The sequence below is a fragment of the Pseudorasbora parva genome, chromosome 21 (genome assembly GCF_024679245.1).
Source record: "Pseudorasbora parva isolate DD20220531a chromosome 21, ASM2467924v1, whole genome shotgun sequence".
NCBI lineage: Eukaryota > Metazoa > Chordata > Actinopteri > Cypriniformes > Gobionidae > Pseudorasbora > Pseudorasbora parva.
This window is the reverse complement of record NC_090192.1, coordinates 30,913,307-30,930,527: the sequence shown is the minus strand read 5'-3', so window position 1 is coordinate 30,930,527 and position 17,221 is coordinate 30,913,307. Positions and strand designations below refer to the sequence as shown.

General features: G+C 38.7%; 1 protein-coding gene across 1 annotated transcript; it reads right to left on the bottom strand.

Moving 5' to 3' along the window:
- Positions 1-4,070: 4,070 nt before the first annotated feature.
- trim8b (tripartite motif containing 8b) lies at positions 4,071-15,154 on the bottom strand. Its single transcript, XM_067429528.1, has 6 exons — positions 13,335-15,154; positions 8,118-8,213; positions 7,544-7,777; positions 6,449-6,480; positions 6,225-6,340; positions 4,071-6,076 (listed from the first exon to the last, which is right to left on the bottom strand). Exons 1-6 carry the CDS (start codon positions 13,905-13,907, stop codon positions 5,433-5,435), a joined length of 1,695 nt encoding a protein of 564 aa, XP_067285629.1. The 5' UTR covers positions 13,908-15,154; the 3' UTR covers positions 4,071-5,432.
- Positions 15,155-17,221: the final 2,067 nt, after the last annotated feature.

Sequence of the window (17,221 nt, the reverse complement as noted above, 5' to 3'; positions counted from 1 at the left end):
TTGCGCGCACACGCACACACACCCTGGAAGCAACTCACCACAGGGGCTATATGCGAATAATTTCATGGTGCCGGCAGAGACAGATTCCTCTGAAATATGACCAAAGGCATTTCAACAAGATGTGACACACACTCCCTCTCTAGCGCCGTTGAGGGCTGAAAAAGGGCACCCGATAAAGAGGACTGTCTTTAGGGCAGGCATCAGCAAAAAAAGAAAAGAAAAAAGAAATAAAGGCACACGCTGGAGACCAGGGTCCACACGTAAACCTGAGCTCAGCTGGACTTTCAGGAAAACAACCTGTGCCTGCACTCTGAGACGCAGTTAAAATAGCCCAATGCACAAATATATTCTGGGCTTTGTGGGTAAAGTTTCCTCCTGTAAAATAGTTTCAGGATTGTTTCTTTCTCGTAAGCACAGCTACAGGAGCTTACAAGAACGCCGAGAGCCAACACACACAAAAACCACAGTGGCAGTGGACTGCTGAGGTATTTTGGACTATGAAAACCGGTTTAGAGAGAAAAGAGGGTATTATTGCCCAAGAGCAAAACTTTCCATTAATCTAATAGACATTCAGCTTCCTCTGAGACCTGCTAATAGAAGGTCTGGTTACAATAAGCCTCAAAAGCAGCTACTGAATATAAAACCATGAAAACCATATGACAACTCGTACCAAAAGAGAGCAATGCAGTCACTAGCGGCATTAAAAGTGTTTGTGAGATATTTTAGTGCCACACCCAAAAGCTAGCCTATGATTAATCACTGCTACAAACACTGAGCCCTTCTTCACGCCAAGGATGATAACTATAAAGATTTAATATTCATTCCAATTGAACTCCACACCAAAGCTACAATTATGACGACAGAGAAGAACGATATAGTTGGAATTACTGATGAATCCACCCATAAGCATTTAAAGTGGCAGAGGTCTGCAGCTCCTGGTTATCAAAAACAGGACGTCATTGTGTGCTGTTGTGGAAGTGAATCGGTAATATTGTGAACGGGCCCTAAAAATATAACTATAAAAGGGCTAAATCCTTCTAATTCTTTGACAAAAGGGAAGTCTACACCACAGCCATTACCAGACAAAGGAATGATAACACTGACATTTTTTTCCACAGCCAACCAGAACCACCCAATCTAGCATTTAGAGAGTGACAGAAAACATAACTGCAGCACTCACAATAAACATGTTAGCATTCGTTGTGTGAATGCTAATATACACTGAATTTTTATTTTATTTTTACTGCTTGTTCAGTTTGCTTAATTAAAATGAGCTAAAGCAACACAACTGCTATACATTTTGTATTAACTTAATTTGATTGTGTTCAATCCACTTAAATAGAAGTCAAATTGAAGTTTACTTAATCTGTTTGAGATTACATGAATGATTTATGTTACATTAACTGAAACTGGGCGGGGCTTGTTAGTTACCATTCTTGGTGTGAACGGCTTTTAAGTACATACTCTGTTACTTTCTAACTTTATCTATACATAGGATTAAACTGAGCTTTCAGTCACATTGACAACATAAAAAGGATTTTTTTGTCATTGTTGTAACTAGCTTCTTAAGATACAAGCTACTGAAAGTTTGGTCAAGCTAAACGTTTGAAAAATAGCTACTAGGCAAGGCTACTAAAGAAAAGAAGCTAACTACACTGAAGCTGTTTAACAATACTATCATAATAAAAAGCAACATATTACGCATGTCATGTGTAAATTTAACAGTTATACATGGTCAAATTAAACATTTGTAGTTTGCTAAAATCAGAAGTAGCCTATATAACATTCTATTTCTGCCATATAAAAGTATGGTAAGAGTAGTATGCAATTTTGAACAGCCTACATTAACATTAGCCATTTAGACTACTTTTACATACTACTAGCCGATTAGCCTGCTATCTAAGCATGCTTGCTATCATACTAGGTGCGTCCCAAATTACGTATTTATGCACTGTTCAGTGCCATTTTGTATAGTGCGAGTAGTGTGTTCACAGTGAAAATTCAAAATGGGTGATGCAGTTAATTAACCAAAAAAAACACACACAAAAAAACCAACTGAAGAGTGGAACGTTGGACACTTCATGTGAATTTATGATTGCAGCTTTAATTTGGTAGCAGAGGGGCTTTCAGACTGTGATGCTGGATGACATCCTGGTAACCTACACACACTAGATGGTATACAGCACATATTGCGTGGTTTAAGTGCACAGTGTATAGTATGTAATTTAGCACACAACTATTGGCTACTGCTCAATGGCCTGTTAACTTAGCTAGCTACAAAATCTTATTTTGATAATCTTACATGATATCATGATATAAAACCTGAGAACTTTAACTAAAACTTACACAGTTTTTTTGTGTGGATAAAACCATGTTGTTACTGGACAAATATTTTAAAAACAGCCGTATTAGTCATGTAATAAGAAAAAGCTAAATTAGAATAATAGGGTTACTTTTAGCTAATTACTCCCACAAACTGACCAAATGTCATGATTGTCGTGACGCATGCCTCATATGCTATCGCATTTAACACTCAGGCATTGGCCCTTATTTCACCTTGCATTAGATTGGGAAGTTCTGCATCTGTGTGACAGCTTTGGTCTTTGTAGCAAGCACAGTCATCAGGTATTTTCCAATGAGGAAATTGGCCATACAGACTTTTGTTTTTGTGCAGTGCACTGATAAATTGCGCAGCCTTCAGAGAAGCCAGATGTTTTCTTTTTTTGTGTGTCTATTCTGTGCTTCAAATATATCTGCCTTTCTTTTCTGTTTGCCTTGTGATGCACTAAAAATGCTGAGCTGCTATTTAGAGTCAGGCATCTGACATTCTTTCAAGAAAGAAAACCCGAGGAGGGGGAGACGAAACCCTGCTCACTCTCGGGTTATACAAACATCACCGAAGACTCATTCTTGCAGATGCACACATATGCAGAGCACCTTGTTCCACATGTAGCCACATGTGAGCGGCAGGCATCCAATTTATAACTCGTGTTAGTCACACAGATCATTAATAAATCTTTGGTTCGTCTTCATGCACACATGCACAAAAAACAAACTGAAAAACAGGCCTTCATTTTTGTCAGTTGCACCATATACATTAATTATTTCCACTGGCTTAGCAGAAATAGCAAATGTCAGCATATGCAGATCACACCCATGTTTTTCACTACTTTCCTCCAATTTTCACATGCCACTGTAGACGCACTGACAGGTGGCAATGTCTATATTATGCTAACGTTTGTGATTCTGCATACAACCTCACATTTAGCTTTCAAAGCAGCTGCAAAAACATTAATAGGATAAAAAATATGCATTTAAAAAGGCTCTTATGGAAGTGCTTTAGTCATATCAAGACTGAGTGGGCCTGTCAGTTGAGAGATGAAAAAAATGAGAATCTAACCACCGTTGACCTAAATTTCAAAAATCAGTAAACTGAGGCAAAGGGCATTTTGACTGCTCATTTCCATTTTTTCGCTTTCGTTTTGTTTGATTGGTTTTAGATTTAACCCCCTAGATCTTATTCACCACAACCTCTGTGCAATGAAAAACAAAAGAAAAACACAAAAAGAAATAGCACATATTATTAAATTAATTCGCATCTGCAAAAATTTTCTTAGAGACAGTTCACCCAAAAACAAAAATTCTGTCATCGTTTACTCACCCTCAAGTTGTTCCTTTGTTCTTCTGAACACAAAGGAAGATATTTGGAAGAATGCTTGTTGTAACCAAGCAGATCTTGGCAGCCATTTACTACCATAGTGCAGAAAAAATACTATGGTAGTTAATGGCTGCCGAGATCTGTTTAGTTACAAACAATCTGCCAAATATCTTTCTTCCTGTACCTCAGAACAAAGAAATTCATTATGTTTGGACATTTTTTTGTGAACTATCCCTTTAATTTTGAACGTTTAAGATTTGATTTACACAGAAACCACAGTTAAATGTTAGTGTTACCATAGTGATGTTTGCAGTATGGTCTATTTTAAGTCTGAATGAAGATCTTCAGGTTAAGATTGCATGACACAGCCTAAAAATAAAATAAGGAAAAAAGAATTCTTAAACTTGAAATTAGCATTTATTTGAACAAGGTTCTTCCCAAATTACAAGTCTGTTTTTTTTATTTCACAAAATATTTACAACAGAAAACCCCTCAATTTTATCCCAAGTATTCAGTTAGTTTCGTAACGTTCATTGGTCAATGTTTATTTTACTTAAGTAGTTCTAAAAAATTAAAATAAAAGGAAAATAAAATTAAAAAATAAATCAAACATAATTTCCTGTTTCAAAAGTCATTTTTTAACTGCTAGAAGTTTTATTATTTTTCTACGAGTGCTCATAAACTCTTTTCCACATGCACTCAGTAACAAACAGGAAGCCAGAGGCTCCGTTGCTTGGAGCCGGAAATGGCATGAAACACAAGGAAGAACAATTACAGCATTGACAGTAAATGCAGAGGCATCAAGTGCACCACGACCCTCTGAACACAGGCCATTTCGTCTTCGGCAGACGCGTTTGCGCTAAAGCCACCGTTGAGTCAGATATAATGAGAGGCCACTGGTAAACGAAAGAATGTGAAACCGATGCATCCTGCGTTTAACATACAGGATGTAAAGGGGAGCGTTTCTGTGGCTTTGAAGGGCGTGAGAGAGCGAGAGAGAAAGACAGAGCCGTCTGGATGGGGACCAGACTGAAGGTTGAGGGTGGTGGCGCGTTCTCGGTTAGCCTAAGGAGAGGACTGCGAACCAAGGTGAAGGGCATTTCCATTAAAAGCTGCATTCAGTTGGGAAGGTCAAGCCAAATGAACAATGCTGTGCTGTTCCAGTTTCCGGGTCTGTTAAAAACCGAGTTAACATGTGCTTGTGCTATTTGTGATGAATAAAAAGACCACAGACTCCAATTTAAACAAAATAAAAGCTGAAATATGGAAGGCTGGGAAAACTATACAGAGTTTTTGCACATGGGTGTTCTAACAAACGACAACCATGTGAAGTTAATTAAACCCTCAACAGTAAATCGCCTTAAGTTTCATTAAGAGCTGACTTAATGGTTTTACTGCCGACTTCCATCGTTTCCCGATGAGTCAACGGCAAATGTGAAAATTTGGATCTTACAAAGAAAGTGCAACATTATTGATGATTCAACAAACGACAGCGTCCTCGCGTCTCTTGCAAACAGTGAGTGTTATTTTTAGAAGAGCAACTTGCGTTCATGGTTCATAATCACAACACCATTAGTGCCTAAATAATGTGCAAAGCTATGCTTGACTTTGTGATATTAACTTTCTTTTTCACTGCTCGCGGACATCAGCAGTTCATTCTAAATGATTGATAAGATCTGCATACAAAAATGCCACACATGCATCTCTTTAAGACATCTCTCAGCGGAAAAAGACGCCCCCGACTGGTGACTGTCAGCAGTCACTGGAGCAGGGGTTAACTGGTGACGTAATGCTTGGTGGAAGACTGGCCGTAGAGGCTGTAGAAGTCAGTGTGCCTGTGCGACTGAGAAGCGTCAATCCAGTCACGCATGGACAGGCTCTGAAGAGACTGGGACATGGCCGGGGCCGAGGGCAGAGGGGCGTGGGAGTACTCCTGCGAGCTCACCGGCCAGGGGAAGGAGCTGGAGCGAGGGTAGGGTGGATGTCCACGGTGGTTGGACACGGAGGGCACCCCTGAGCAGTAACAGTTATCGACCGTGCACATCAGGATCTTCCGCGCACCATACTGGGGCAGCTGGGAGGCGCTGCCATTTGGGTAATGAGAGTGCGGGAATACCGAGGCTGAGTGCGGTAGGGGTTGAGAGCCGGAAGCTGAGCTGCTGCTTCCTACGTGCTGGGCGGAGCCACACGGCCCTAGAGCTTGCTGGGAGGACTGACCTTCGCCTGGGGCAGAGCCCTGAGTGAGACTCAGGCAAGGCTGCTTGGCAGCCGCAGGGCCTGATGAGGTGGAAGAGTCCATGAAGCTAGCGCCCGCTCGGCTGCTCCCGCTACCTTCGGGGAACGCCACGGAGTGCCTGCGCTTCTCGCACAGATACGCCGGAATACTCTGGAAAAAGTTTGCAGGAGCACTGAACGGAGCTGAAAATGGGAGGGAATGAGATTCGAGCATTAAAAAATTATTATGAAAATGGTTAATTATTAAAAAATGTAAAAAAAGAGCATACAACATCAGAAGGTTTCATATATGGTAATTAACACTTAAATATGTGCAAATTTTCTTACATACCTTCCAGCATCTTGCAGAGGTTCTTCTCTCTTTTAGAGATTTCAGACAGAAAGAGTTTGGAGTTGAGGCTGCCCACTTTGTACGGTGACAACGTGATGCCCACATACGACTGAGACCTAGAGTCCAAAAGTTAATGTTTACACTTAACACAATTGCAGGACGGGAATTATGACTAATGAAACTAATGATAATGATTTATGTTTGAAAACTCTGCAGTGACTCACCTGTCCATTAGTATTTTCACAGATTTTGTGTTCTAAAAAGAAAAAAAGAAATAGTCTATTAGTGTATAAAATTGTGTATCAGTATGAAATAAATAAATGCTAGCGAGAAAAACAAAGTAACTATGTAAATGTCAAAGAACAAGCCTAGAATGTATTTCTGCATTGTTTCCTATCTCCAATCTAATTTCCTCTATTGATAAAAAAAAAATAAAAAGCTAAAAATCATAATTGTTATTAATGTAAAAGTTACAAGACAAGATCCAATATATTTATGGTGCTAATAGTATGTTATTATTTAAACTTAGTGTTAAAAGAAAATAAATCTATGGAAGTTTGTGTATCAGAATGTGAGAGTTTTATTTTGAGCTTTATAAAAAAATATTGATAAATAAAAGATACAGACAGCAAGCTGGCCCAACCCACCAGTGTTGTGTGTGTGGGTTTTTGCACAACAAAGTTGTTGTGTGGGTTTTGGCACTCAAAATAAAGCCCAAAAAAATTCCCATAACTGATTTTTTGCCAGTCAACTGTCTTTAAGAAGCTAAAATAAGACTGCAGTGAATACAAGCGATTCAAGGACAAGATGATAAGAGATGCATGTGGAACGTGCATATCTGCAGCAGACTTATATTCAGTCTGTGAACAACAACAACAACAAAAAAACAGTTTTTCCTTGAGAAAATGGCCAAATCTTTAATTACTAGAAATAGTAATCATGCTGACTGGTATTTGTTTATCCCCATGGAAAACATTTGATGTATATCTCTAAAAAAACAAATAGCTGAATCTGACATTCAAAATATCACTTTACATTTCCTGGATTCCAGGGAGGTGAACCATGTGTCTAGCACATGAAAAATGGATGCCTATCCTCCATGGGGCTAAAAATAATAATGTCCTGGCATCTTTGTATACTATTGCACAGTTATAGTTTGCTATAAATCTGAGTTTACCAACAGCAGCCTGGCAGAAAAAAAAAAATCTTCATTCCCCAAATGGTAAAAGGCCAAGGCACTTTAAAAAAACAGTTAAATGTCACTATTAATAACAAACACAGGCATGTAGTATCGACAACAGCAATAAAAGTCAGGTCACCTTCATAAACCCGATTTCCTCTGCCTTATCGAAAACCATCTGAATGGAGCTGAGCAGTTTCTTCGCCTCCTGCTGTTTCTGGTGAAGCTGCAGGGCCTGCGCTGAGTTCTCCTGGCAGAACTTGGAATGGGCCTTATCCAGAACCTCCAGGGTCTTCCCCAGATCTTCCTCCAGGAGCTGCTGCATTTTCTGATACTGCAGCTGCACCTCCTCCTTCAGGTGCTGCACTTTGTCCTGAGGTTCCACAGATCAGCACAAAACCATAAATTATTATGCAAGTCCTGCGGTGTCTTAACAATGGGGGTTATGCAGAGACTGCATCTGATGTGGATGATTAGGAAGAACGACTGAGGAGCTGGATTTGTTATGGTACAAGAACCAGGCATAACCTTTATCACAAACCTGTACGAATGTACTAATGTGGTCATTAATCACAGTAATAGGAAGAGTGTCCTATATTAAAAAGCTAAGTGTTTAGTTCCAAAGCAATGGATACAGTTGTTCTGCTAATAATAATAATAGTAATAATAATATAGTGATTTAGCTCATAGATGTTTGAATATGTCACACTTACCTCCATGAGACATTTGTCAGATTCTAATTTGTAGAGTTGCTCTTCTATGTCCTGAACACGGTCCTCGATCCGATCCTGCTGTTTGATCAGCATTTGCTGAAAAACAAAAAGAAATGATTAGGTCAATGAAAGACATTATTTTTGGATGCTAAATTTGACTAAATCAGATATCCTGGCAATGATATCCGTACTGTAATCCATTATAAAAATAATAATAATTACATTTAAAAAACAAATAAAGGTGAAATAATCATATTTTTCACCCAAACCAACCCTCCTAGTTTAATGAATATTGTCAGTGAAGGTCATGCTTGAGATGAAATAAGGTAAAAAAAACAAGATCACTTGAGAGCAGAATATGCACTCCATCTGCAATGCAATTTGTATTAAATTATGCAAACATTATGCAAAAACCGTAAACATATTATTTGTATATTCTTTTACATAAAATGCTAGCTAAGAAATGACCCAAGCCAATTTTATCTCTCATTTTAAAAATGTAATTTCCACCACCATCATTTGTTATGAAAAACATTGCATAACCTGAGGTGAGTGGAAATGGCTTTCAGAGAAAAAAAAAAAGAAAGAGAAAAAATTGTGTGCATGTGTCACAAAGAAATCACAAAATACTGTAATGGCATGTTTTTAAGGAAACTTGAAATGTGCATTTAATAAATCACAATATTAACAATGCTGCTGAATTATACATGAGCAGTAAAAGTCATGAATATTCAATATTTAGCGCAGTCCAAAGATCACATATAAATGACAATGAGTAGAATGCAAGCTATATGCATAATATTCATAAAAGACAAGATTCATGTTCTACATTACAAATGCTGGAATATGAATTCAGTTTGATCTATAACCTAAGAATTAATCATAGTAGAAAGTCTTGTTTTATTGCTAGACAATGACAAAACAAATCTAGTATTTATAATAACTAGCATATTCTTTCTAAAATCGTTTCTTTAAAAAAAAAACTAGGCCTACATGAAGATTATAAGAATGTGGCGCTGAGACAAAAAGATTGGTTCTGTTGTGAAGGCACAAATGTTAACTTTGCTAACTTCCTGTTTCTTTCTTTTCAATGAATGCAATTGTCAAGGCCCCGCAGAGAAAGACTGGTGGCTGAAGAGGAATTTCAATTATTTCCCTTTCATATTCAATGGCAAACAAAGGGGAAAAACACAATCAACAAACGACTTGCGACGCCTGACAGAAGTTCAGTGGTACCTAAGGAACAAACCAAATTAGTTTTAATTAAACAAACGCCGCGTGCAAGAGGCAGTCACCAAAAAGAAGGTGGGGGTGCTGTCATGGCAACAAAGCTCTTTTTTTCATATCTGTATATTCAGAGGGGAATATGAGGGAGGAAAAAGGAGGAGGAGAAGGAAAGACGGCATAGAGGAGGGCAAAGAGAAAGAACGAAGGCTCATTTCACACCGTCTTTCCCCATTTTGTCTTTGTCTGCGTCCAAGGCAGAGACAAATCGTGTTGACCCTGTGTGTGTGTATTTTGGAGCAAAGCTCTGTAATGAATGCAGGCTAGCTCACAGATAAAACTGATTCCTGTAGAAAGAGGACAAACCTCAACCACATCAAGCCACTTATGCTCAAAAGCTTACAGGCGAAAAACAGGGCTTGCGCTGCCAAAGTTGACTGAGGGCATGTCTAATTCAGTAGTGTGACGTCAAATTTTAATAACCTCACATTCAGGAAGAAAGCTTAAACAACACAGGTATTCTTCGTAGAAGCAAATAAGTCATTTTTGGTATTTTCCTTCGTACTTGAGAGTAATACTCTTATATAATTCTGATTCATCTCAGCTACAAAGAGTAAAAAACAAAGGGAATCAATGTCAGTCTTCAGAATGCAGCAGTACAGGACAAACACAAGACCCAGAGAGGGATGCGCTGCAAACTAATGATCTTCAATCACACCATCTGACAGACGCTTATAACAGCTGACTGTACCCTCTGCGCCAAATGAACTACATCAATCATTGCCGATTGATACGCACAGCCAAACCTTTTCCTTTCAACAGATTTTATTTGTTGAGCGCATGACAAATTGGATCCACAATCACATGGTACTGGGTAAACGGACTTGTTTTTGAGTATCTTGCTTGTGCATCAACCGATTTTCTTGTGGCGCAAATCCATTACCAAGATTTGGATCCAAGGAATTGGATTGGGCTGTGAATCAGAGTCTACAGACTATAATAACCTCTCTACATGACCAAAAACACCACATATTCACAGCGTATATAAAGTTTCACAGTGATGGTACTTTATTAAAAGCCATATGGAGACATTTTTACCCTATACAGCCACTTAATCCAGTAATTTAAAGGGATAGTTCCCCAAAAATAAAATGTGGTCATATTTATGTACCTTTATGTCCTGTATGACAACCTACACATGTATGACTTTCTCTCTTTTATGGAACACAAAATACACTCACCTAAAGGATTATTAGGAACACCTGTTCAATTTCTAATTCATGCAATTATCTAATTAACCAATCACATGGCAGTTGCTTCAATGCTTTTAGGGGTGTGGTCCTGGTCAAGACAATCTCCTGAACTCCAAACTGAATGTCAGAATGGGAAAGAAAGGTGATTTAAGCTATTTTGAGAGTGGCATGGTTGTTGGTGCCAGATGGGCTGGTCTGAGTATTTTACAATCTGCTGCTCAGTTACTGGGATTGTCACACACAACCATTTCTAAGGTTTACAAAGAATGTTGTGAAAAGAGAAAAACATCCAGTATGCGTCAGTCCTGTGGGCCAAAATGCCTTGTTGATGCTAGAGGTCAGAGGAGAATGGGCCAACTGATTTAAGCCGATAGAAGAGCAACTTTGACTGAAATAACCACTCGTTACAACCGAGGTATGCAGCAAAGCATGTGTGAAGCCGCAACACGCACAACCTTAAGGCGGATGGGCTACAACAGCAGAAGACCTCACCGGGTACCACTCATCTCCACTACAAATAGGAAAAAGAGGCTACAATTTGCTCAAGCTTGCCAAAATTGCCAAAGACAGAAAATGTTGCCTGGTCTGATAAGTCTCGATTTCTGTTGAGACATTCAGATGGTAGAGTCAGAATTTGGCTAAACAGAATGAGAACATGGATCCATCATGCCTTGTTACCACTGTGCAGGCTGGTGGTGGTGGTGTAATGGTGTGGGGGATGTTTTCTTGCCACATTTTAGGCCCCTTAGTGCCAATTGGGCATCGTTTAAATGCCACACCATACCTGAGCATTGTTTCTGGCCATGTCCATCTCTTTATGACCACATGATCCTCTGATGGCTACTTCCAGCAGGATAATGCACCATGTCACAAAGCACAAATCATTTCAAATTGGTTTCTTGAACATGACAATGAGTTCACTGTCATGTCCCCCACAGTCACCAGATCTCAACCCAATAGAGCATCTTTGGGATGTGGTGGAATGGGAGCTTTCGTGCCCTGGATGTGCATCCCACAAATCTCCTTTAATTGCAAGATGCTATCCTATCAATATGGGCCAACATTTCTAAAGAATGCTTTTAGCACCTTGTTGAATCAATGCCACGTAGAATTAAGGCAGTTCTGAAGGCGAAAGGGGGTCAAACACAGTATTAGTATGGTGCTCATAATAATCCTTTAGGTGAGTGTAATTCTAAAAAAAATGTTGTCCATACAATAAAAGTCAATGGGGTTCAATGTTGTTTTGGACTCTGTTGATTTGCATTAGACAAAACGATTCTTCTAAATATATTTTGTTCTGCAGAAGAAAGAAATGACAGGAGGGTGAATAAATGATGACAATTTTAATTTTGGATGAACTACCCCTTTAATCTGAAATACAGTGAATTTGGCGACATGCATCACAATGCCCAACAACACACGATTTATTTCTAAAAATATAAGTTCATCATCTACTCCTTTACAGATTGCATTGGTGTTTATCTACATCAACAATCAGGACCAAAAGAAAGGTCAAGAAGGAGAAAACCGCATGGAGACAGAGAATGTCTTTGAAGCTCTAGGATCTAAGACCATGGCCTAATTGTAGTGACTGATGAGCTCGGGCTGCCGGCAGAAGCCTAGAGGGTGGAACCTAATACCTCATGGCAGCGGTGCTGGCTTGCCATCCAGGACAGACCTCTCTCAAGGGGAATGGGGGTAGGGTGCTCAAAATCACTGTCATTTCAAACCAGCGTCTCTTCCGTCAAGGTCAGAGTGAACGAGGCTATAGCAACCTTGCCCTGAGCTATAGCCCCAGACAGAGCCATTTTGCCTTGTAGCAGATGAACATGGAAAGACAAACGGTGTCCATCAAAGGCGGTAAACTTAAGATTCACAAACACAGGCTATGTGCGAAAAAGAACCCTGGAAATCCCAAAACATCCCAAACAGGCATGGTTTCATTTTCAAAGGTTCATTTTGTAGATTGATTGGACATTGCTAGCATGGCCTGTCAGGGAGATGCCTGAGATAACCGATGGCTGTTGATTTATATAATCAACGTAAATGAAAATTATACTGACAGCAAGCACATGAATCAAATTAGAGGCACGTGAGAACTACTTGGCTTCTTGTAAACATAAAGCTACTGTAAAGGGAAAAAAGCATTATGTGTACCTCCGAAACACATCCAGTACTAACTAAAGTGGTATGTTTTAAACATTAGGAGTAAATATAATTTTAAAGCAGCTTAAAAAACTCACTCTGGCTGTAACTCTGTATTTTATTTGGTTTTTGGTTCATGAATTGCCTATAAAAGAATAAATAATATATTCTAGAGCATTGTGCTTTGCTGATTATTTAAAACAAGACAATCCAGGTTGTTTTTTTGCTGTGTGCCTTGAAAATGCAAGGGGTTGTTAAGAGTAAATTAAATCCAAATCTGGCCTTTTCCCTCATCTGTGCCACAGAAAATAAGACTCATCATTAAATTCTCCAGTCGCAGTCCTCCCCCTCCCCAAAACGCCACGCTAGGATGCACCTGTGCTGGGAAGATAAGCCCAGAGGAGAGCTTCAGTATTGTTTGCAGCTCTACCCAATTGTTTATCATTCAAATGGAAAAAAAGGGGGAAGGGGACTGAATAGTTAGCAACTACATTCATAAACCTCACCGTCTCATCCGTCAAATCCAGAAGTGAACCACAACCTTTAGCTGGAATTAAAAAAAAGCATAGCATGTGAAGAAGTAGTGGCCACTTACTCTGATATCGTTACGTCTGACTTCTATATCGCACACTCCATGGCCGTGGTTGGTAGCACATCTGGAGAAGCAGCAGTACTGGCAGACGGCCACATGCTCGGTTTCACAATGATACAGTCTGTACTCATCATGCTGTGGACAGCTCCAGGCCCGCACGTCCTCTGCATCCACCAGCAAGTGTCCAGCGTTGGAAGAAGGTTGTTGGAGATGGGTCTGTACATGGGAATGGCAGCAGGGCGCATTGCACCTGAGGCAAACCTTCTGGGCTTGAAGAGGAGGACCACGCCGGCACAGAATGCAGTGTAAGACTGCTGGCGTCTTCTCGACGTTTAACGCGTTAAACTTCTCCACAATGTTGGACAGCTTGTGGTTCTTCTCCAGAGCTGGTTTTTGGCTGTATGCATGGTTGCATTCGGGACAGCGAACCATTCCTGCATCTTTAGACCAGGCCTCATTGATACAAATGCGGCAGAAGTTGTGTTTGCAAGGTAGCTGAACTGGCTCCGAGAACACATTCAGACATATTGGGCATATGAGCTCTTCTTCAAGACAGTTCTTCCAGTTCTCAGCCATCTTTAATGCTCACAAGTTAAGGTAAAAACTGCATAAAAAGGGGGGTTACCTGAAATGGGTGGAGCGGGAACCACAAGGAACTTGTTTTATCCCACAAACCTCAACTTTGTGTCAATGAGAGTATGAATACTCCAGGAGAGAATACTTTCAGCTCAAGGCAACATTACACCACCCACTTCTTCATTCGTTCGTGTCAACTGTAGGCGTCTGGAGTATTTTGTGTTGCCACAGCACTAAAGTGGACTTTTCTATCTTGACTTTAAATGCCAACACACAGTTCGTATTATAGGTGTGTGGCTGATTCCTGCGCCCACTAGTTATCTATTACGACTATGAATAATCCAGTCCTTCGACGACCCGTTTGACAGCTTCTCGTTTACTAGGTAAAGACACGTTTATAGGCCGTTTTTCGAGAACAGCCTCGAGCGAGAGACTAATACAGCTTTTTGAAAGTAAATTATATTTCTCACGACAAGGCTTTTGTTGTTTATTTCCTGCTGCTATTTTGACATAGCATCACACTGACATTTTCCCAAAGAGGATTACAATGGTTCTGCTAGATCTCAATACAGACGTACGTTACACTTTACACTAAAATATTCATATCGCACATCCACGTAGCGTCTTTTACAGTTGAATTTCATAGAAAAGAACGATCTTAACCAGAGCAATCGGTTAATTCTTACACATATGTGTAGACTACGCGCACACTAGACTTCCCCCTCATTATAACAAAGGAACATAGAGAGAACATACACTGGTATGTAACCAAGTATAGAGAAAACTGGACTGCCAAGTGCCTTCACTTTGATCTCTTCAAGCGAGAAAAATTAAGTCTTATTCCGAGTCACCTCCAAAAATAAATATATTTTAAAGCGAAACGGACTGGTTCTCTCTACTGGAGTCTGTCATCTGCCATCTTGCGTCCCTCTTTAAAAATGAAAAAGAAAACGTCTCTGTTTGGCCCCCATCAAGCCTCTCTCGCTTTAGTGCATAAAAGAAATCAAAAGTGGATTACAGGCGTGCGTTTCTTCGCTGGATCCGATTCCTATCGTGGCCGATTCCTGGGAACGTGCATCCATGGGTCGATCCTCAAAACGGCCTGATCTCACCATGGTATTATTTATGGTTTTTTCCTCTTCTCTCGTCCAGGCTTTGATGAGGGTTGGAATGCAAGGACAGAAAATAGAGTTTCACTACACAGAGCTTCACACTCGCTCCTCCTCTTCCAACGACCACTCCGCCAATCACGTGACTCATCGCTGCTTTGACATGCAAAAAGGAGGTGCTTCGAGGAACTAGGCGGGGATTTGTTTAAAAGGGCAACTACATCGGGGAATAACGCGAGATTTGTGGTGAATATTGATTCAGGCCAGTAAATCATTTTTTTTAATCAATACACTAAAAAGAATAATTCACGTTCAGTATTTACAAGTATCTAAGTTTTTAATCAATAGCACATATATATATATATATATATATATATATATATATATATATATATATATATATATATATATATATATATATATATATATATATATATATATATATATATATATATATATATAGAGCTATATATATATGGGTGAGGTCAGCTAAAATGGGCCACATTTTGGTAAATGACATATAATACCATCAAATAAGCTATGCATGAGATCTAATGATATTTTTTATAAATTAGCATGGGTCTCTTAAATATGTAGATATATACATTTTAAATGTGAAAAAGTATAATTGTTTTAAAATTATGAGAGTTAGAGTATACGCTGGTGCCTTCTCGAGCCACGGCATAACATTCAGGTAAAATGGGCCAGCTGTTCAGGTAAAATGAGCCAATATAAAAAGAGAACAAAACAGATAATTTTGGCTAAAATAATTTTATTTTTAACAGTAAAGTGACACTACTGTCTTTAGTGTGCCACAAAAGCACCATAAAAAGTATTTCATTAAACAGAAAGTTGAACAAATATTTAATAAAAAAAAATGCAATTAAAAATGAACTGATCATATTGTATGTTTGTTTCTGTGCATTAGTGTCTTTTGTGTGCATGTATGCTTGTCAAATATTTTTCAAACATTTTGTTAAAGATTAGAACATTTTGGCAACACTGACAAAAAAAAAAAAAAAAAACCTGTGTAAAAGTGTATGTGTGTCTATGCAGCCCATTCTAGCTGAATACTGCGCCCCCTTTTAGCTTAACCAGCCATTTCTGCATAAAATTATCCTTTTCACAAAAATCAAAGTTTCTTTTTTAAATTAAACTTTTTTATTTGAAAGAGCATGCCAAAACATTGTTCATAAACCTTTGCTTTGTTGGTGAGCATACTTATAATTGCTTTAGTACCCTTATTTTCCGATGGATGAAATGTACTTTGTCAGGCTCACTTACCATATATATATATATATATATATATATATATATATATATATATATATATATATATATATATATATATATATATATATATATATATATATATATATATATATATATATATATATATACAGGGGTGTCGGACTGGGGGGGATAAAGGGTACCGAGTAACCAGGGCCCGAGGCAGGGGGGGCACTAGAAGTCAGTTTTCTATACATACACATGGTACAGGGGCCCAGCAAGAAGGTTTGTACCTGTATATATATATATATATATATATATTATAATTTGTATGTGCTTTATTTGTCTTAATGGGTATCACCAAAAAAATTAACTCAGCCCATGATTAATTCGACTTCAAGTCACTTTTATTAACCCCCAAGGGCTGTATGGAACACTTTTATAATGCATAGATTCACTTTTATGGACTTCAAAACAGAAATAGCCATTCCCCGCAATTATAATCCAGGGTATTTTTTATATAACTCAGACTGTATTTGTCTGAAAGAAGAATGTCGTAAACTGCAAGGATGGCTTTTCTAGGGTGAGTAAATCATGGGGCAATTATAATTTTTGGGTGAACTATCCCTTTATTTATTTATTTATTTATTGACTTTGCATGCTGTTTCAAAAGGGAGACTCCAGTGAAGAGAAAATAAAAACGAATCATTCAAAAGATTTGTTTAAAAATTATTTGTTCACGAAAAAAACAAACAGAAAAAAACTTCTCTAGCTCTCTTTTGAGTGATGCAAAATAGTTTTATGGGTAGTATGGGTAGTTCACCCTTATTAATTAGCCTCCCAGCTAACGTATGTCACAGACAGTCGATCATTGTTAGCTGGGATATTTATCAGAAAACCTGTCAGTGTATGAATCATTTTTCATATTTGAGTTTGCTGACATCGACGGATGATTTTATTTATTTTAATGAAGAG